The 21220-nt window shown below is 55.7% G+C and overlaps 1 protein-coding gene across 1 annotated transcript in view; it reads left to right on the top strand.

Annotated features, from left to right (window-relative positions):
• LOC130523955 (phosphatidylinositol 4-phosphate 3-kinase C2 domain-containing subunit beta-like) overlaps positions 1-21220 on the top strand; it is a 45701-nt gene that overhangs the window by 4737 nt on the left and 19744 nt on the right. Inside the window, 14 exon segments of the mRNA XM_057029596.1 lie at positions 412-512; positions 1163-1323; positions 1512-1632; positions 8776-8887; positions 8989-9068; positions 9314-9377; positions 9717-9863; positions 9958-9991; positions 14535-14730; positions 14935-14986; positions 14989-15059; positions 15137-15304; positions 19521-19635; positions 21035-21177. Coding sequence (XP_056885576.1) covers positions 412-512; positions 1163-1323; positions 1512-1632; positions 8776-8887; positions 8989-9068; positions 9314-9377; positions 9717-9863; positions 9958-9991; positions 14535-14730; positions 14935-14986; positions 14989-15059; positions 15137-15304; positions 19521-19635; positions 21035-21177 — 1565 coding nt within the window.

Raw genomic sequence — 21220 nt, 5'->3', positions numbered from 1 at the left:
GGTTTATAAAGGGTTTATAAAGAGTTTATAAAGCGTTTATAACGTGTTTATAAAGGGTTTATAATGCATTTATAAAGAGTTTATAAAGCGTTTATAAAGCGTTTAATGCATTTAGGGTTAGATAAGAACATGAAACCATAGCACGAGCCAACGCTTTCAGTTTGGGTTGGGCATCAGATCAAAGCCACATGTGGAAGTCATTTCTAAAGCAGCATCAGTAGAAAACTGTGGTGACGGGAGACGCTGGGGGCTGATCAAACGGCCTTGGGACACCATCGGGTGGGCCAGAGCTCCCACAGCAGGTCTCCGAACCTTTAGAGGAGAGTCGGGGCAGTTGAAAAACACTGGAAAGGTTTAACAGCAATTTGCCTTCAAATTGTGCTCTGATTGGTCGGCTGCTGTGATTGACAGGTGTCTGTGGGCTCCAGGAGGAACGGCTTTGGATACGAGCTGTTTCAGGTGTGTGAGGAGAGAGACGAGGAGGTGGCAGCGTTCTGTCACATGCTGGATGTGTGAGTGTCACACACACGCACACACTCACACTCACACGCACACACTCACACACTCACACTCACACACGCTCACACGCTCACACACTCACGCACACACGCACACACACTCACACACACTCACACGCTCACACACACTCACACGCACACACACACACTCACTCACACGCACACACTCACACTCACACACTCACACGCACACACACTCACACACACACTCACACTCACACACACACACACACTCACACACACCAAGGCGACGCCATTATCCAGGAGCAAACACGCCAGTTATCATGGTCACAATCCTGATTTTCCTTGACCAACAACAAAATTCAAAATGGAGAAATGTGTCTGCATCTTGGTATTAGGGTTTGGGTTAACCTGAGCTAACCCTAACCTGAGCTAACCCTAACCTGAGCTAACTCTAACCTGAGCTAACCCTAACCCTAACCTGAGCTAACCCTAACCTGAGCTAACCCTAACCTGAGCTAACCCTAACCTGAGCTAACCCTAACCTGAGCTAACCCTAACCCTAACCTGAGCTAACCCTAACCTGAGCTAACCCTAACCTGAGCTAACCCTAACCTGAGCTAACCCTGGTTATAGCGTCATTTCCCCCTTTAACGGTGCTGCTTGGCCTCTTATTCCTGCAGGTTGCGCTCCGCGTACCCTCACACTGACCGATCGTGCAACAGCGGCTGCCTCTGCTCCACATCGGTCGGCCACGATGAGCTTTATCAGGGTCTGGGCGTCAGCATCAAAGTAACGGTGATCAGTGAGCACTTCCCAGAGCCCATCACCTTCACCTGTGACAGTGAGTCCTGGGAGCAGCGGTTCCAAGACAAGCCTGAACACACAGCTTCATCTGTGTGTTGCGTGTGTGTGTGTGTGTGTGTGTGTGTGTGTGTGTGTGCGTGTGTGTGTGTGTGCGTGTGTGTGTGTGTGTGGTGTGTGCGTGTGTGTGTGTGTGTGTGTGCGTGGTGTGTGTGCGTGTGTGTGCAGGCTCATCCACAGTGGACCTGCTCATCTACCAGACACTCTGTTATGCTCTGGATGACCTGGACCACCTGGATGTTGATGAATACCTGTTGAAAGTCTGTGGCTACGATGAGTACCTGGACAGGTAAGATCACGAGCTGGTCATCATCCAGCAGAGCTGCTTCAGTGGTTGATCAGCTGACCTGATCTCAGGCGGTCTGTGAGTCAGCAGCCCTCCCTCTTCAGCCCAGAACCGCTGGTTCAGAAGTCCTGTTCCAGTTCTGCCATGATGCTCTTGTGTGACAGCCAAACATCACAGTTGATTAAACCGGATCTAAATGATTGTGGATCTGATCGTATTGAGAGACACACGTCTCGTTGGGACTGATGAGCTGCTGTCATGTGCTGACTGGGCCAGTTCTTTGTCTCTCCTCCTTCGACTCTCCTGTGCTCACCACAAAACGGCCTTTTTTGGTCACTATGGCAAAAATGGAGCATTGCTTGGGCAAAAGGACTTCTAAGGGTGGAACGATGGCTTCCAGACCCTGAAGGAAGAAAGGCCAGGGGGACTTGAGGACGTTGAGGTTCTCTCAGCCCGTCAGAGCCCAGCGCTGCTGCTGCGGGGGCTCCCTCCCCCTGACCCTGACCCTCCCCCTAACCCTGACCCTGACCCTCCCCCTGACCCTGACCCTGACCCTAACCCTCCCCCTGACCCTGACCCTAACCTTCCCCCTGACCCTAACCCTAACCCTCCCCCTGACCCTGACCCTAACCTCCTTGACCCTAACCCTAACCTCCTTGACCCTAACCCTAACATTTTACTGGATCAGCCTAACCCTCCCCCTGACCCTAACCTTCCCCCTGACCCTAACCCTAACCTCCTTGACCCTAACCCTAACATTTTACTGGATCAGCCTAACCTCCCCCTGACCCTACCACAACCCTAACCTCCCCCTGACCCTGACCCTAACCCTCCCCCTGACCCTGACCCTGACCCTGACCCTAACCCTCCCCTGACCCTGACCCTAACCCTCCCCTGACCCTGACCCTAACCTTCCCCCTGACCCTAACCCTAACCCTCCCCCTGACCCTGACCCTAACCTTCCCCCTGACCCTAACCCTAACCTCCTTGACCCTAACCCTAACATTTTACTGGATCAGCCTAACCCTCCCCCTGACCCTAACCCTAACCCTAACCCCCTGACCCTGACCCTGACCCCCTCCCCTGACCCTGACCCTGACCCTAACCCTCCCCCTGACCTGACCCTAACCCTCCCCCTGACCCTAACCCTCACCCTCCCCCTGACCCTGACCCTAACCCTCCCCCTGACCCTGACCCTGACCCTAACCCTCCCCTGACCCTGACCCTAACCCCCCCCTGACCCTAACCCTAACCCTCCCCCTGACCCTGACCCTAACCCTCCCCCTGACCCTGACCCTGACCCTAACCCTGACCCTGACCCTAACCCTCCCCCTGACCCTGACCCTAACCTTCCCCCTGACCCTAACCCTAACCCTCCCCCTGACCCTGACCCTAACCTTCCCCCTGACCCTAACCCTAACCTCCTTGACCCTAACCCTAACATTTTACTGGATCAGCCTAACCCTCCCCCTGACCCTAACCCTAACCCTAACCCCCTGACCCTGACCCTGACCCTGACCCTCCCCCTGACCCTGACCCTGACCCTAACCCTCCCCCTGACCCTGACCCTGACCCTAACCCTCCCCCTGACCCTGACCCTGACCCTCCCCCTGACCCTGACCCTGACCCTCCCCCTGACCCTGACCCTCCCCCTAACCCTGACCCTGACCCTGACCCTCCCCCTGACCCTGACCCTCCCCCTAACCCTGACCCTGACCCTCCCCCTGACCCTGACCCTCCCCCTGACCCTGACCCTGACCCTGACCCTCCCCCTGACCCTGACCCTCCCCCTAACCCTGACCCTGACCCTGACCCTCCCCCTGACCCTGACCCTCCCCCTAACCCTGACCCTGACCCTCCCCTGACCCTGACCCTCCCCCTGACCCTGACCTGACCCTCCCCCTGACCCTGACCCTGACCCTGACCCTAACCCTCCCCCTGACCCTGACCCTACCTTCCCCCTGACCCTAACCCTAACCCTCCCCCTGACCCTAACCTTCCCCCTGACCCTAACCTTCCCCCTGACCCTAACCCTAACCCTCCCCCTGACCCTGACCCTAACCTTCCCCCTGACCCTAACCCTAACCTCCTTGACCCTAACCCTAACATTTTACTGGATCAGCCTACCCTCCCCCTGACCCTAACCCTAACCCTAACCCCCTGACCCTGACCCTAACCCTCCCCCCCCTGACCCTGACCCTAACCCCTCCCCCTGACCCTGACCCGACCCTAACCCTGACCCTGACCCTAACCCTCCCCCTGACCCTGACCCTAACCTTCCCCCTGACCCTAACCCTAACCCTCCCCCTGACCCTGACCCTAACCTTCCCCCTGACCCTAACCCTAACCTCCTTGACCCTAACCCTAACATTTTACTGGATCAGCCTAACCCTCCCCCTGACCCTAACCCTAACCCTAACCCCCTGACCCTGACCCTGACCCTGACCCTCCCCCTGACCCTGACCCTGACCCTAACCCTCCCCCTGACCCTGACCCTGACCCTACCCTCCCCCTGACCCTGACCCTGACCCTCCCCCTGACCCTGACCCTGACCCTCCCCCTGACCCTGACCCTCCCCCTAACCCTGACCCTGACCCTGACCCTCCCCCTGACCCTGACCCTCCCCCTAACCCTGACCCTGACCCTCCCCCTGACCCTGACCCTCCCCCTGACCCTGACCTGACCCTGACCCTCCCCCTGACCCTGACCCTCCCCCTAACCCTGACCCTGACCCTGACCCTCCCCCTGACCCCCCCCTAACCCTGACCCTGACCCTCCCCCTGACCCTGACCCTCCCCCTGACCCTGACCCTGACCCTCCCCCTGACCCTGACCCTGACCCTAACCCTCCCCTGACCCTGACCCTAACCTTCCCCCTGACCCTAACCCTAACCCTCCCCCTGACCCTAACCTTCCCCCTGACCCTAACCTTCCCCCTGACCCTAACCCTAACCCTCCCCCTGACCCTGACCCTAACCTTCCCCCTGACCCTAACCCTAACCTCCTTGACCCTAACCCTAACATTTTACTGGATCAGCCTAACCCTCCCCCTGACCCTGACCCTAACCCTAACCCTAACCCCCTGACCCTGACCCTGACCCTAACCCTCCCCCTGACCCTGACCCTAACCCTCCCCCTGACCCTGACCCTGACCCTCCCCCTGACCCTGACCCTGACCCTGACCCTCCCCCTGACCCTGACCCTGACCCTCCCCCTGACCCTGACCCTGACCCTCCCCCTAACCCTGACCCTGACCCTGACCCTCCCCCTGACCCTGACCCTCCCCCTAACCCTGACCCTGACCCTCCCCCTGACCCTGACCCTCCCCCTGACCCTGACCCTCCCCCTGACCCTGACCCTGACCCTCCCCCTGACCCTGACCCTGACCCTAACCCTCCCCCTGACCCTGACCCTAACCTTCCCCCTGACCCTAACCCTAACCCTCCCCCTGACCCTAACCTTCCCCCTGACCTAACCCTAACCTCCTTGACCCTAACCCTAACATTTTACTGGATCAGCCTAACCCTCCCCTCCCCCTGACCCTGACCCTCCCCCTAACCCTGACCCTGACCCTGACCCTCCCCCTGACCCTGACCCTCCCCCTAACCCTGACCCTGACCCTCCCCCTGACCCTGACCCTCCCCCTGACCCTGACCCTGACCCTGACCCTCCCCCTGACCCTGACCCTCCCCCTAACCCTGACCCTGACCCTGACCCTCCCCCTGACCCTGACCCTCCCCCTAACCCTGACCCTGACCCTCCCCCTGACCCTGACCCTCCCCCTGACCTGACCTGACCCTCCCCCTGACCCTGACCCTGACCCTAACCCTCCCCCTGAACCCTCCCCCTGACCCTGACCCTAACCTTCCCCCTGACCCTAACCCTAACCCTCCCCCTGACCCTAACCTTCCCCCTGACCCTAACCTTCCCCCTGACCCTAACCCTAACCCTCCCCCTGACCCTGACCCTAACCTTCCCCCCCTGACCCTAACCCTAACCTCCTTGACCCTAACCTAACATTTTACTGGATCAGCCTAACCCTCCCCCTGACCCTAACCCTAACCCTAACCCCCTGACCCTGACCCTAACCCTCCCCCTGACCCTGACCCTAACCCTCCCCCTGCCCTGACCCTGACCCTAACCCTGACCCTGACCCTAACCCTCCCCCTGACCCTGACCTAACCTTCCCCCTGACCCTAACCCTAACCCTCCCCCTGACCCTGACCCTAACCTTCCCCCTGACCCTAACCCTAACCTCCTTGACCCTAACCCTAACATTTTACTGGATCAGCCTAACCCTCCCCCTGACCCTAACCCTAACCTAACTAACCCCCTGACCCTGACCCTGACCCTGACCCTCCCCCTGACCCTGACCCTGACCCTAACCCTCCCCCTGACCCTGACCCTGACCCTAACCCTCCCCCTGACCCTGACCCTGACCCTCCCCCTGACCCTGACCCTGACCCTCCCCCTGACCCTGACCCTCCCCCTAACCCTGACCCTGACCCTGACCCTCCCCCTGACCCTGACCCTCCCCCTAACCCTGACCCTGACCCTCCCCCTGACCCTGACCCTCCCCCTGACCCTGACCCTGACCCTGACCCTCCCCTGACCCTGACCCTCCCCCTAACCCTGACCCTGACCCTGACCCTCCCCCTGACCCTCCCCCTAACCCTGACCCTGACCCTCCCCCTGACCTGACCCTCCCCCTGACCCTGACCCTGACCCTCCCCCTGACCCTGACCCTGACCCTAACCCTCCCCTGACCCTGACCCTAACCTTCCCCCTGACCCTAACCCTAACCCTCCCCCTGACCCCCTGACCCTAACCTTCCCCCTGACCCTAACCTTCCCCCTGACCCTAACCCTAACCCTCCCCCTGACCCTGACCCTAACCTTCCCCCTGACCCTACCCTAACCTCCTTGACCCTAACCCTAACATTTTACTGGATCAGCCTAACCTCCCCCTGACCCTAACCCTAACCCTAACCCCCTGACCCTGACCCTGACCCTAACCCTCCCCCTGACCCTGACCCTAACCCTCCCCCTGACCCTGACCCTGACCCTCCCCTGACCCTGACCCTGACCCTGACCCTCCCCCTGACCCTGACCCTGACCCTCCCCCTGACCCTGACCCTGACCCTCCCCCTAACCCTGACCCTGACCCTGACCCTCCCCCTGACCCTGACCCTCCCCCTAACCCTGACCCTGACCCTCCCCCTGACCCTGACCCTCCCCCTGACCCTGACCCTCCCCCTGACCCTGACCCTGACCCTCCCCCTGACCCTGACCCTGACCCTAACCCTCCCCCTGACCCTGACCCTAACCTTCCCCCTGACCCTAACCCTAACCCTCCCCCTGACCCTAACCTTCCCCCTGACCCTAACCCTAACCTCCTTGACCCTAACCCTAACATTTTACTGGATCAGCCTAACCCTCCCCCTGACCCTGACCCTAACCCTAACCCTCCCCCTGACCCTGACCCTAACCCCCCCCCTGACCCTAACCCTAACCCCCTGACCCTGACCCTAACCCTAACCCTCCCCCTGACCCTGACCCTGACCCTAACCCTCCCCTGACCCTAACCCTAACCCTCCCCCTGACCCTGACCCTAACCCTAACCCTCCCCCTGACCCTGACCCTAACCCTCCCCCTGACCCTAACCCTAACATTTTACTGGATCAGCCTAACCCTCCCCCTGACCCTGACCCTGACCCTAACCCTCCCCCTGACCCTAACCCTGACCCTAACCCTCCCCCTGACCCTAACCCTAACATTTTACTGGATCAGCCTACCCTGACCCTGACCCTGACCCTAACCCTGACCCTAACCCTCCCCCTGACCCTGACCCTGACCCTAACCCTGACCCTGACCCTAACCCTCCCCCTGACCCTAACCCTAACATTTTACTGGATCAGCCTAACCCTGACCCTGACCCTAACCCTAACCCTGACCCTAACCCTGACCCTAACCCTCCCCCTGACCCTGACCCTGACCCTGACCCTAACCCTAACCCTCCCCCTGACCCTGACCCTAACCCTCCCCCTGACCCTAACCCTAACATTTTACTGGATCAGCCTAACCCTGACCCTGACCCTAACCCTAACCCTGACCCTAACCCTGACCTAACCCTCCCCCTGACCCTGACCCTGACCCTAACCCTAACCCTGACCCTAACCCTGACCCTAACCCTCCCCCTGACCCTGACCCTAACCTCCCCCTGACCCTAACCCCCAGTTATCTGAGGGACATTTCAGCTTTTGTTATGTTTTTCACTGCTAAAGAACCTTGAAATCCTGGCTGCAAAAGGTGCCATATAAATAAAGATAAATATAGGTTATTATCATTCTATACCGTTGATTATTAGCGACACACTATTTTGAATTAATTTATTGACAGTTTTCCCTGTATTTACTGCTGCCATCTAGCGGCAGATCTGGTGTACTGCAACTTCGACAAATTAAATGTCTCTTTCTCTCCCTGTCTGTCTCTTTCTCTTCCTGTCTGTCTCTTTCTCTCCCTGTCTGTCTCTTTCTCACCTGTCTGTCTCTTTCTCTCCCTGTCTGTCTCTTTCTCTCCCTGTCTGTCTCTTTCTCTCCCTGTCTGTCTCTTTCTCACCTGTCTGTCTCTTTCTCTCCCTGTCTGTCTCTTTCTCTCCCTGTCTGTCTCTTTCTCTCCCTGTCTGTCTCTTTCTCTTCCTGTCTGTCTCTTCTCTTCCTGTCTGTCTCTTTCTCTTCCTGTCTGTCTCTTTCTCTCCCTGTCTGTCTCTTTCTCACCTGTCTGTCTCTTTCTCTCCCTGTCTGTCTTTCTCTTCCTTGTCTGTCTCTTTTCTCCCTGTCTGTCTCTTCTCTCCCTGTCTGTCTTTCTCTTCCTGTCTGTCTCTTTCTCCCCTGTCTGTCTCTTTCTCTCCCTGTCTGTCTCTTTCTCTCCCTGTCTGTCTCTTTTTCTTCCTGTCTGTCTCTTTCTCTCCCTGTCTGTCTCTTTCTCTCCCTGTCTGTCTCTTTGTCTTCCTGTCTGTCTCTTTCTCTTCCTGTCTGTCTCTTCTCTTCCTGTCTGTCTCTTTCTCTCCCTGTCTGTCTCTTTCTCTTCCTGTCTGTCTCTTTTTCTTCCTGTCTGTCTCTTTCTCTACCTGTCTGTCTGACTCTAAGCTCTCAAGCTCTTGCTGGTCTTGAATTTGTGCAACAGGCTCTCAAATTTGACTGGACCATCCGACTGTTTCTCACTAAAAAATCAAGCATCGACACTGGGCTGGCGCGCACGGTACACGTGCACACACACAAACACACTATTAAAGGTTGGCTGTGGCCAGTAACAGTCACTTTTCTGTCAGCGTGACCATCTGCGTTTCTGTGTGAAAACAGGAAGATGACGACAAGACGGCGTCAACGATGAACCACAGCATCTTGCTGCAGGAGCGTCCAATCAAACAGACTGTTACCAGGTTAGGGGCGGAGCCTACAGAGCAGGCTGGGCAGTGTGCCATTATATCGCCAACTACTGGCAGGGCATGCACACTACACGTTCAGCAGCCTCCCAGCCTTAAACACCATCATCATGGCCAATGAAATACGTTTGATTCTTTTGGGTTAAATATTGTGTAAATGGTTCTAAGGTTGAGAAAATTGAACTCTGTGTGTGTGTGTGGCGTGTGTGTGTGGTGTGTGTGCATGTGTGTGTGTGCTTTAGAGAGGCCCTATCTCTGCTTCTAGACACTTTCCACAATGAGGCTGAGGCCTTCTTGCTGTCAGAGGTAACAAACTTGTGTTTTCACCTGAATTCTTTTGCACACACACGTTTACTTCATATTTGCGTCTGTACCTCCTGGTTCAGGACCTCAGTGTGAGAAACTTGGACTCGATTCAGGTTTAACATCTCTCATACATCAATACGTCTGGGTTTTATCATGTTCTACTTCAGAACAAGCAGCTGATCAGTTACCTTGTTGCTTTGGATGTTTCCATGGGGACGAGACTCCCAGAAAGTCCCGTTGCCTGAAGAGTTGTGATCTCAAGTCAGATATTAGTCTGTAGCTGCAGCCATTGTTCGAGCTAAGCTAATCCTCCTCTTCCCTTGTTGCTTTCTTCTGTAGGCTGAGCTTCCACTTCATGTGGAGCGTCTTGTCCAGTCAGTTAAGGCGCTCTGCAACTCGTTGGCAGCAATAGAAACACCAGAAGTGACATCGGCGCTGGGGCAGCTCCCAGCATGCCCTTGTCGCTTGCAGCCCAAGGTTCTGAAGGTGATATTTTGATGGAGCAGTCCTGTGACCACTGTAATGCTGGTGAGATTGTCGGGTTGTGTCAGTGGTAATTGTCCTGTGTTGTGTGTTGTAGGATGCATCAGTGCTGGCAGTGAAGAGCAACAGAGGTATGTTGGTCGTGAGCAGGTCAGGACGCTAACCCGTGTGGTTGGGTGGGATCGGAGGGATCCACCCCTTTATTCATTCAGAAACTTTTAAAAAATGACATGAAACTTGAAAAACAACATAAAAAAACAGTATTGCAAATAAATAAAATCAGGGTCAAGGAGAAGAGATGACTTTTGAGGAGGAATTTAAAATCAGATATGGTGGAGGCTGGTCTGATGTGTTGGGCCACTGGGTAGGGTCAGGGTTAGGGTCTGAGAGGGTCAGGGTCTGAGAGGGTCAGGGTCTGAGAGGGTCAGGGTTGGGTTAGGTCTGAGAGGTTAGGGTCTGAGAGGGTCAGGTCTGAGAGGGTCAGGGTTAGGGTCTGAGAGGGTCAGGGTCTGAGAGGGTCAGGGTTAGGGTCTGAGAGGGCTAGGGTCTGAGAGGGTCAGGGTTAGGGTCTGAGAGGGCTAGGGTCTGAGAGGGTCAGGGTTAGGGTCTGAGAGGGTTAGGGTCTGAGAGGGTTAGGGTCTGAGAGGGTTAGGGTTTGAGAGGGTTAGGGTTTGAGAGGGTCAGGGTCTGAGAGGGTCAGGGCTAGGGTCTGAGAGGGTTAGGGTCTGAGAGGGTTAGGGTCTGAGAGGGTCAGGGTCTGAGAGGGCTAGGGTCTGAGAGGGTTAGGGTCTGAGAGGGTTAGGGTCTGAGAGGGTCAGGGTCTGAGAGGGTCAGGGTTAGGGTCTGAGAGGGTCAGGGTCTGAGAGGGTCAGGGTTAGGGTCTGAGAGGGTTAGGGTCTGAGAGGGTCAGGGTTAGGGTTAGGGTCTGAGAGGGTTAGGGTCTGAGAGGGTCAGGGTCTGAGAGGGTCAGGGTTAGGTCTGAGAGGGTCAGGGTCTGAGAGGGTCAGGGTTAGGGTCTGAGAGGGTTAGGTCTGAGAGGGTCAGGGTTAGGGTTAGGGTCCGAGAGGGTTAGGGTCCGAGAGGGTCAGGGTTAGGTCTGAGAGGGTCAGGGTCTGAGAGGTTAGGGTCTGAGAGGGTCAGGGTCTGAGAGGGCTAGGGTCTGAGAGGGTCAGGGTTAGGGTCTGAGAGGGTCAGGGTCTGAGAGGGTTAGGGTCTGAGAGGGTCAGGGTCTGAGAGGGTTAGGGTCCGAGAGGTCAGGGTTAGGGTCTGAGAGGGTCAGGGTCTGAGAGGGCTAGGGTCTGAGAGGTCAGGTCTGAGAGGGTCAGGGTTAGGGTCTGAGAGGGTCAGGGTCTGAGAGGGTTAGGGTCTGAGAGGGTCAGGGTCTGAGAGGGCTAGGGTCTGAGAGGGTTAGGGTCTGAGAGGGTTAGGGTCTGAGAGGGCTAGGGTCTGAGAGGGTCAGGGTTAGGGTCTGAGAGGGCTAGGATCTGAGAGGGCTAGGGTCTGAGAGGGTTAGGGTCTGAGAGGGTTAGGGTCTGAGAGGGCTAGGGTCTGAGAGGGTTAGGGTCTGAGAGGGTCAGGGTTAGGGTCTGAGAGGGCTAGGGTCTGAGAGGGTCAGGTCTGAGAGTCAGGGTCTGAGAGGGCTAGGGTCTGAGAGGGTCAGGGTCTGAGAGGGTCAGGGTCTGAGAGGGCTAGGGTCTGAGAGGGTTAGGGTCTGAGAGGGTCAGGGTCTGAGAGGGTCAGGGTTAGGGTCTGAGAGGGTCAGGGTCTGAGAGGGTCAGGGTTAGGGTCTGAGAGGGTCAGGGTTAGGGTCTGAGAGGGTTAGGGTCTGAGAGGTTAGGGTCTGAGAGGGTTAGGGTTAGGGTCTGAGAGGGTCAGGGTCTGAGAGGGTCAGGGTTAGGGTCTGAGAGGGTTAGGGTCTGAGAGGGTTAGGGTCTGAGAGGGCTAGGGTCTGAGAGGGCTAGGGTCTGAGAGGTTAGGGTCTGAGAGGGCTAGGGTCTGAGAGGGCTAGGGTCTGAGAGGGTCAGGGTTAGGGTCTGAGAGGGCTAGGATCTGAGAGGGCTAGGGTCTGAGAGGGTTAGGGTCTGAGAGGGCTAGGGTCTGAGAGGGTTAGGGTCTGAGAGGGTTAGGGTCTGAGAGGGCTAGGGTCTGAGAGGGTCACTGAGAGGGCTAGGGTCTGAGAGGGCTAGGGTCTGAGAGGGCTAGGGTCTGAGAGGGCTAGGGTCTGAGAGGGTCAGGGTCTGAGAGGGCTAGGGTCTGAGAGGGCTAGGGTCTGAGAGGGCTAGGGTCTGAGAGGGTCAGGGTCTGAGAGGGCTAGGGTCTGAGAGGGCTAGGGTCTGAGAGGGCTAGGGTCTGAGAGGGTCAGGGTCTGAGAGGGTCAGGGTCTGAGAGGGCTAGGGTCTGAGAGGGCTAGGGTCTGAGAGGGCTAGGGTCTGAGAGGGTCAGGGTCTGAGAGGGCTAGGGTCTGAGAGGGCTAGGGTCTAGAGGGCTAGGGTCTGAGAGGGTCAGGGTCTGAGAGGGCTAGGGTCTGAGAGGTTAGGGTCTGAGAGGGTCAGGGTCAGGGTCTGAGAGGGCTAGGGTCTGAGAGGGTTAGGGTCTGAGAGGGTCAGGGTCTGAGAGGGCTAGGGTCTGAGAGGGCTAGGGTCTGAGAGGGTCAGGGTCTGAGAGGGCTAGGGTCTGAGAGGGCTAGGGTCTGAGAGGGCTAGGGTCTGAGAGGGTCAGGGTCTGAGAGGGTCAGGGTCTGAGAGGGCTAGGGTCTGAGAGGGCTAGGGTCTGAGAGGGTCAGGGTCTGAGAGGGCTAGGGTCTGAGAGGGCTAGGGTCTGAGAGGGCTAGGGTCTGAGAGGGTCAGGGTCTGAGAGGGCTAGGGTCTGAGAGGGCTAGGGTCTGAGAGGGCTAGGGTCTGAGAGGGTCAGGGTCTGAGAGGGCTAGGGTCTGAGAGGGCTAGGGTCTGAGAGGGTCAGGGTCTGAGAGGGCTAGGGTCTGAGAGGGCTAGGGTCTGAGAGGGCTAGGGTCTGAGAGGGTCAGGGTCTGAGAGGGCTAGGGTCTGAGAGGGCTAGGTCTGAGAGGGTCAGGGTCTGAGAGGGCTAGGGTCTGAGAGGGTTAGGGTCTGAGAGGGTCAGGGTCTGAGAGGCTAGGGTCTGAGAGGGTTAGGGTCTGAGAGGGTCAGGGTCTGAGAGGGCTAGGGTCTGAGAGGGTTAGGGTCTGAGAGGGTCAGGGTCTGAGAGTCAGTGAGGGGATGCGTAGGGGTGGACGCGCTCATCGAGGTGGCCGGGGCAGGACAGAGAATTGGAAGACTATCAGCTCGTTATCAGATTGTCCTCCAATGAGGAAAACATCTTGATATGGTTGGGGAGGGACAACCTGAGGGCTTCAGATGGCCCCCACTAACCCTAACCCTAACCTGAGGGCTTCAGATGGCCCCCACTAACCCTAACCTGAGGGCTTCAGATGGCCCCCACTAACCCTAACCCTAACCTGAGGGCTTCAGATGTCTCCCCACTAACCCTAACCCTAACCTGAGGGCTTCAGATGGCCCCCACTAACCCTAACCCTAACCTGAGGGCTTCAGATGGCCCCCACTAACCCTAACCTGAGGGCTTCAGATGGCCCCCACAACTAACCCTAACCTGAGGGCTTCAGATGGCCCCCACTAACCCTAACCCTAACCTGAGGGCTTCAGATGGCCCCCACTAACCCTAACCCTAACCTGAGGGCTTCAGATGGCCCCCACTAACCCTAACCTGAGGGCTTCAGATGGCCCCCACTAACCCTACCCTACCCTAACCTGAGGGCTTCAGATGGCCCCCACTAACCCTAACCTGAGGGCTTCAGATGGCCCCCACTAACCCTAACCCTAACCTGAGGGCTTCAGATGGCCCCCACTACCCTAACCCTAACCCTAACCTGAGGGCTTCAGATGGCCCCCACTAACCCTAACCCTAACCTGAGGGCTTCAGATGGCCCCCACTAACCCTAACCCTAACCTGAGGGCTTCAGATGGCCCCCACTAACCCTAACCTGAGGGCTTCAGATGGCCCCCACTAACCCTAACCCTAACCTGAGGGCTTCAGATGGCCCCCACTAACCCTAACCTGAGGGCTTCAGATGGCCCCCACTAACCCTAACCCTAACCTGAGGGCTTCAGATGGCCCCCCCTAACCCTAACCTGAGGGCTTCAGATGGCCCCCACTAACCCTAACCCTAACCTGAGGGCTTCAGATGGTCCCCACTAACCCTAACCTGAGGGCTTCAGATGGCCCCCACTAACCCTAACCCTAACCTGAGGGCTTCAGATGGCCCCCACTAACCCTAACCTGAGGGCTTCAGATGGCCCCCACTAACCCTAACCTGAGGGCTTCAGATGGTCCCCACTAACCCTAACCCTAACCTGAGGGCTTCAGATGGCCCCCACTAACCCTAACCCTAACCTGAGGGCTTCAGATGGCCCCCACTAACCCTAACCTGAGGGCTTCAGATGGCCCCCACTAACCCTAACCCTAACCTGAGGGCTTCAGATGGCCCCCACTAACCCTAACCCTGCAGCCTGCCCCTTGACCACCTGTGCTCTTGGCCACAATGGCTCAGTTATGGCTTGTATCTCACCTTCAGGAGGCACAGGGGGAAATGTTTGTTGGCCAGGACACAGGTCCAGTCATGTTTTCACTTGTCCTGAACAGAGCGAGTGGTGGAGAAGCTGACAGCTGCCATATTGGACCTGGTAGAGCTGTACTGCAGCACCTTCAATGCTAACTTTCAAACTGCACAGCAGAGCCCATGTCGTGCGATTCCAGTCCAGGAGGCAGGTTTTCTGACCGACATCGTGTCATTCAACGTTTATGCTGCTCACCGCATCCCTATCACCTGGGCGACTAGGTATACAGACACTTTCCCACCTGACCTTGTGAACACGTTTGTAGCAAGCAGTCGAGTCATTGACATTCTAAATAATAGAAGAATACCTCCATAAAACAGTAAATCATCTTTATTTAATCAGTTTAATGATTAGAACCGCAGCCTATCAGCAGCTGAAAGAGTCTGTTGGTGATCAAATCCTTGTCCTGCTCTCTGATTGGTCAGTTATGAAGGCTTCTTCCTGTCCTGTTCTCTGACCCACGGAGGGGCGGAGCTGTGTGTGCGCCACAGCACACCAGTAAACAGTTGGTTAACAAATACCTGTTTCACCTGGTGGTGTGGGACCAAAGGTAGGACCTCACGTGTCAGCAAAGACAATAGTGGCTGCCCTGTTCACGCCTGACCTGGTTGCGTGCTGTGGGTGCAGGGTGTGTTTCCCAGTGCAGATCAACCAGCTCCCCAGAGAATCGCAGCTGACAGTGACGCTGTATGCCAGCGCTCTGCCGCCCCCTGGTGGCGCAGAGGAGAAGGGGAAGCAGCGCCGCACTGTGGAGGCCCTCGGCTGGGTGACCATGCCGCTCTTCAGCTTCAGACAGTAGGCTCTCCTCATGCTCCTGACCCTGACCCTGACCCTGACCCTAACCCTGACCCTAACCTGACCCTGACCCTGACCCTGAACCTAACTCTAACCCTAACCCTAACCCTGACCCTAACCCTGACTCTGACCCTAACCCTTACCTGACCCTAACCCTGACCCTGACCCTGACCCTGACCCTAACCCTGACCCTAACCCCAACCCTAACCCTGACCCTGAACCTAACCCTGACCCTGACCCTAACCCTTACCCTGACCCTGACCCTGACCCTGACCCTATCCCTGACCCTAACCCTAACCCTAACCCTGACCCTGAACCTAACTCTAACTCTGACCCTAACCCTTACCCTTACCCTGACCCTGACCCTAACCCTGATCCTGAACCTAACTCTAACTCTGACCGTAACCCTAACCCTGACCCTGACCCTAACCCCAACCCTAACCTGACCCTGAACCTAACCCTAACCCTGACCCTGACCCTGACCCTAACCCTGACTCTGACCCTAACCCTTACCCTGACCCTGACCCTAACCCTTACCCTAACCCTGACCCTGACCCTAACCCTGACCCGACCCTGACCCTGACCCTGACCCACCCTGACCCTAACCCCAACCCTAACCCTGACCCTGAACCTAACCCTGACCCTGACCCTGACCCTAACCTTACCCTGACCCTGACCCTATCCCTGACCCTGACCCTAACCCTAACCCTGACCCTGACCTGACCCTAACCCTAACCCTGACCTAACCCTTACCCTGACCCTACCCTAACCCTAACCCCCACCTTCTTCCCACCCTAACCCCAATACCCCTCCTAACCCCAACCCAACCTTTTCCCTAACCCTACCCAAGCCCTACCCTAACCCTAACCCTAAACCCAGCACTTTTCCAAACCCTAACCCTAACCCTAACCCTACCCCCAGCCCTAACCCCAACCCCCCTAACCCTAACCTAAACCCTAACCCTAACCCTAACCCCAACCCTCACCCCAACCCCCCTCCTACCCCTAACCCTAACCCACTTACAAACATAGAGGACAATTCAGGGGGAGTCCCGGACCCACAGACCCCAGCCTTCCCACAAAAATCACAAATCATACCATCATTTCTACTTTTTCACATAGAACCACAACCTTACAGTACACCATTAAACAAAACTTTTCAACCATACTACACCAACATCCGGCCTTCTATAACCACAAGATTATCCTAGCACACAGAAAAAAACAGAAATCTCCATTCCATACTCACCACATCCAAATTCCCGGACCAATTCATCGCACCCCGACCCAGACATAGCCAACACTATCGAGACAGAAAATTCATTCAAAACACATACACTGGTACAGGGTTCCCCACACTAGGCCTCACTTCCATCCATTCCACCAACGTAGTCTACATCATCACATGCACCCTCTGCAATAAACATTATATAGGTGAAACACAAAATTCCATACATACCCGTCTAACACAGCACCTTTACAATATAGCAGGAAGTCGACTTGGCACCACCCTTGTCCGCCACTTCCAAGAGCACCCAGTCAGCCACCTTATCATCTCGGGGCTGGAAACCAATAACAGCTGGACAGTGGGACAGAGGAGAAGAGCGGAACGCATATGGATCAACAGATTAGGCACAAAGACACCACATGGCTCAATGAACACCCATAGAACCTATCTCTCCCAATCAGCCAATTTAGACAACTTAACATTCTTACAAACTGAACCAGTCTCTTATCTACCTATGGATCGACCCATTTATTTTCTACCCTGCTTTTATTACATAACTTCGTTTTCTCGATTTTATTTTTCAATTTATTTTTATTTTTATTTTTATTTATATTGCTCCCCCCCCCACCCTCCGCACTCCCCTGCTCAGGGATCAGTAGGCCAGTGCAAAAATAAGTTTTATCCCAAACCCTGAACTCTAACCCTAACCCAACCCTAACCCTTACCCTAACCCTGAACCTAACCCTGACCCTGACCCTAACCCTGACCTAACCCTGAACCTAACCCTGAACCTAACCCTGAACCTGACCCTAACCCTGACCCTGACCCTGACCCTAACCCTGACCCTAACCTAACCCTAACCCTAACCCTGACCCTAACCCTAACCCTAACCCTGACCTGACCCTGACCCTAACCCTAACCCTAACCCTAACCCTAACCCTGACTCTGACCCTAACCCTTACCCTGACCCTAACCCTAACCCTGACCCTAACCCTTACCCTAACCCTGACTCTGACCCTAACCCTATCCCTGACCCTAACCCTGGCCCGACCTGACCCTTACCCTGACCCTGACCCTGACCCTGACCCTAACCTAACCCTAACCCTGACCCTACCCTAACCCTGACCCTGACCTGACCCTAACCCTAACCCTAACCCTGACCCTAACCCTAATCCTAACCCTGACCCTGACCCTGACCCTAACCCTAACCCTGACCCTGACCCTATCCCTGACCCTAACCCTGACCCTGACCCTGACCCTATCCCTGACCCTAACCCTGACCCTGACCCTAACCCTGACCCTATCCCTAACCCTGACCCTGACCCTAACCCTGACCCTAACCCTGACCCTGACCCTGACCCTACCCTGACCCTGACCCTGACCCTGACCCTAACCCTGACCTGACCCTAACCCTAACCCTGACCCTGACCCTAACCCTGACCCTGACCCTGACCCTGTGTATGTACTTGTGTGTGCCTGTGTGTGTGCTGATTTTTAAAAAGAGGCTCAAGACACACCTTTTTAATCAGGCCTTTAACTGATTTTCTGATTATTTTTAATTTCTTTTATGTTCTCATGCTTCTTTATGTCTTATCCTTATTTCACTTGATACTTTTACTGTTTTACTCCCTCAGTTCTTAGTTCCTCAGTTTTTAGCTTTTACACCTTTTATCCCATTTCCTGTTTCAGTCCTTCAGTTTTTAGCTCCAGTGTTTCCTCATGGGGTCTCTCATGGTGTTTCCTCATGGTGTTTCCTCATGGTGTCTCCTCATGGTGTCTCCTCATGGTGTCTCCTCATGGTGTTTCTCATGGTGTCTCCTCATGGTGTTTCCTCATGGTGTTTCCTCATGGTGTCTCCTCATGGTGTCTCCTCATGGTGTTTCCTCATGGTGTCTCCTCATGGTGTCTCCTCATGGTGTCTCCTCATGGTGTTTCCTCATGGTGTCTCCTCATGGTGTTTCCTCATGGTGTCTCCTCATGGTGTCTCCTCATGGTGTTTCCTCATGGTGTCTCTCTCATGGTGTCTCCTCATGGTGTCTCCTCATGGTGTTCCTCATGGTGTTTCTCATAGTTGTCTCCTCATGGTGTTTCCTCATGGTGTTTCCTCATAGTGTTTCCTCATAGTGTTTCTTCATGGTGTTTCCTCATGGTGTTTCCTCATGGTGTTTCCTCATGGTGTTTCCTCATGGTGTCTCCTCATGGTGTTTCCTCATGGTGTTTCCTCATGGTGTCTCCTCATGGTGTTCCTCATTGGGGCCTGCCAGGCTGGGAGATGTTTCCGGTCCACCACTGGGGGCGCTGTCCCGTGGACAGCTCGGCCTGGGGGGTTAGGGGGCTCTGTGCCTTGGTGTGGAGCTCCGGTCTGTCCTGGTCGGGCTGGTCTTTGTGGCGGTACACTGTGGTCACGGACCGTGACCTCCTCGGCCTGGTGGGCCTCCAAAGGTGGCGGTCTCCTTCGCCACAGGTCTCGGTGCCCAGCCATGTCTCAGCTTGTCTCAGCTTGTTTGTGTGTGTGGGTGTGTGTAAGTGTGTTGTATGCATGTGTGTGTGTGTCCTTTTCTTGATTCTCTTGTTCTCTTTGCTGGTTTTTATCCTTTGTGAGGCACTTTGTGCTACCTAGTGTATGAAAAGTGCCATATAAATAAAGATTGAATTGAATTGAATTGAATTGTGTGTGTACTTGTGGTGCCTGTGTGTGTGTGCTGGTGTGTGCTGTGGGTGTATTGTGTGCCTGTGTGTGTGCTTGTGTGCCTGTGTGTGTACTTGTGTGCCTGTGTGTGTGCTTGTGTGCCTGTGTGTGTACTTGTGTGCTTGTGTGCCTGTGTGTGTACTTGTGTGCCTGTGTGTGTGTGACTGTGGGTGTACTTGTGTGCCTGTTGTGTGTACTTGTGTGCCTGTGTGTGTGCCTGTGTGTGTACTTGTGTGCCTGTGTGTGTGCCTGTGTGTGGTACTTGTGTGCCTGTGTGTGTGCCTGTGTGTGTGCTTGCAGCATCCTGACCTGTGGCAGGAAGTTATTGGGTCTCTGGCCCTCAGCACCGGGCAGGACAGGAGACGCACGGACCAGCTCCCCGAACTTCAGCCAACCAGACAGTGTGATCTTACAGGTGAGACAGCTGCCTGCCTGTCTGCCTGCCTGTCTGCCTGCCTGCCTGTCTGTCTCTGTCTGCCTGTCTGTCTGTCTGTCTGCCTGCCTGCCTGCCTGTCTGCCTGCCTGCCTGCCTGTCTGTCTGTCTGCCTGCCTGTCTGTCTGCCTGCCTGTCTGTCTGTCTCTGTCTGTCTGTCTGTCTGCCTGCCTGCCTGCCTGTCCTGTCTGCCTGCCTGCCTGTCCTGCCTGCCTGCTGCCTGTCTGTCTGTCTGCCTGCCTGTCTGTATGCCTGCCTGTCTGTCTGTCTCTGCCTGCCTGCCTGCCTGTCTGTCTCTGTCTGTCTGTCTGCCTGTCTGTCTGTCTGTCTCTGCCTGCCTGCCTGCCTGTCTGTCTCTGTCTGCCTGTCTCTCTGTCTGTCTGCCTGCCTGTCTGTCTCTCTGTCTGTCTGTCTCTGTCTGCCTGTCTCTCTGCCTGTCTGCCTGCCTGTCTGTCTCTGTCTGCCTGTCTCTCTGTCTGTCTGTCTGCCTGCTGTCTGTCTCTGTCTGCCTGTCTCTCTGTCTGTCTGTCTGCCTGCCTGCCTGCCTGTCTGTCTGCCTGCCTGTCTGTCTGTCTGCCTGTCTGTCTGTCTGCCTGTCTCTCTGTCTGTCTGTCTTGCTTCAACTGGACTTTCTTTAGTTTTTCAGGATGTTTCTTCTCTGATCCAAGAAGCTTCTTCACTTCTAAACTAGTTGGTGCAACTCCACCTGCTGTTGCTGGTTAGGGTTAGTTTAGGGTTAGGGTTAGTTTAGGGTTAGTGCCTGAGTGTGTTCCTCCTTTAAAATGAACGGGGATGTTGTGTTTTATTAAAAATCCTTCTGATGCTGCTGCTGCATTGCTTCTCTCTGCTTCGCTGTTCTTCTTCTTCATGGATATGAGAGAGGTCCCACCAGGAGAACAACATCTTTCCCCGTGTGCTTCTCTGACTTGAAAGTAGGTGGTGGTCAGACCGAGGCTGAGAAGGATTCAGCATCCGTCTCCTGCTAGCAGATGAGACGCTCCAGTGAAGACATCAAGGTCCCTGTTTGGGTCAAAGAAGTGTTGGAAGAGGAGGCTTAGACACCAGTTGCTTCTCCCAGTGCTTTACTGGGATCCCTCCCCAGGAAGATTCTCAATGGTCCACACCCACCATCACATGACCAGGATGCCCCCCCACCCTGAGATAGTTTAGACTAGACTAGTTTAGAAGTGAAGAAGATTCTTGGATCAGAGAAGAAATGTCCTCTGAGTCCTCTGAGGCCGAGACGACCAGAACGATTCTATTTTATATTATTTTAATAGGCAGAAACAGAAGAGCAAACACACACATTTCTGTGTGTGTGTGTGTGTGTGTGTGGTGTGTGGTGTGTGTGTGTGTGTGTGTGTGTGTGTGTGTGTGTCAGCTTGACTTCCCAGCCTCCTCCTTTGATGTGGTCTTCAGTACTCCTCCTCCAGCAGACTTCTGTCCTCAGTATGGCTTCAGCACTCTTGACACCATCAGTCAAATTCAACTGCAGGACGTCCTGCACAAGAAGGCCGTCTTCTGGTGAGACACACACACTCACACACACTCACACACACACACGCTG

Source organism: Takifugu flavidus, chromosome 4 (genome assembly GCF_003711565.1).
Source record: "Takifugu flavidus isolate HTHZ2018 chromosome 4, ASM371156v2, whole genome shotgun sequence".
NCBI lineage: Eukaryota > Metazoa > Chordata > Actinopteri > Tetraodontiformes > Tetraodontidae > Takifugu > Takifugu flavidus.
Note: the sequence above shows the minus strand (reverse complement) of the source record. Positions and strands in the feature narration are given on the sequence as shown.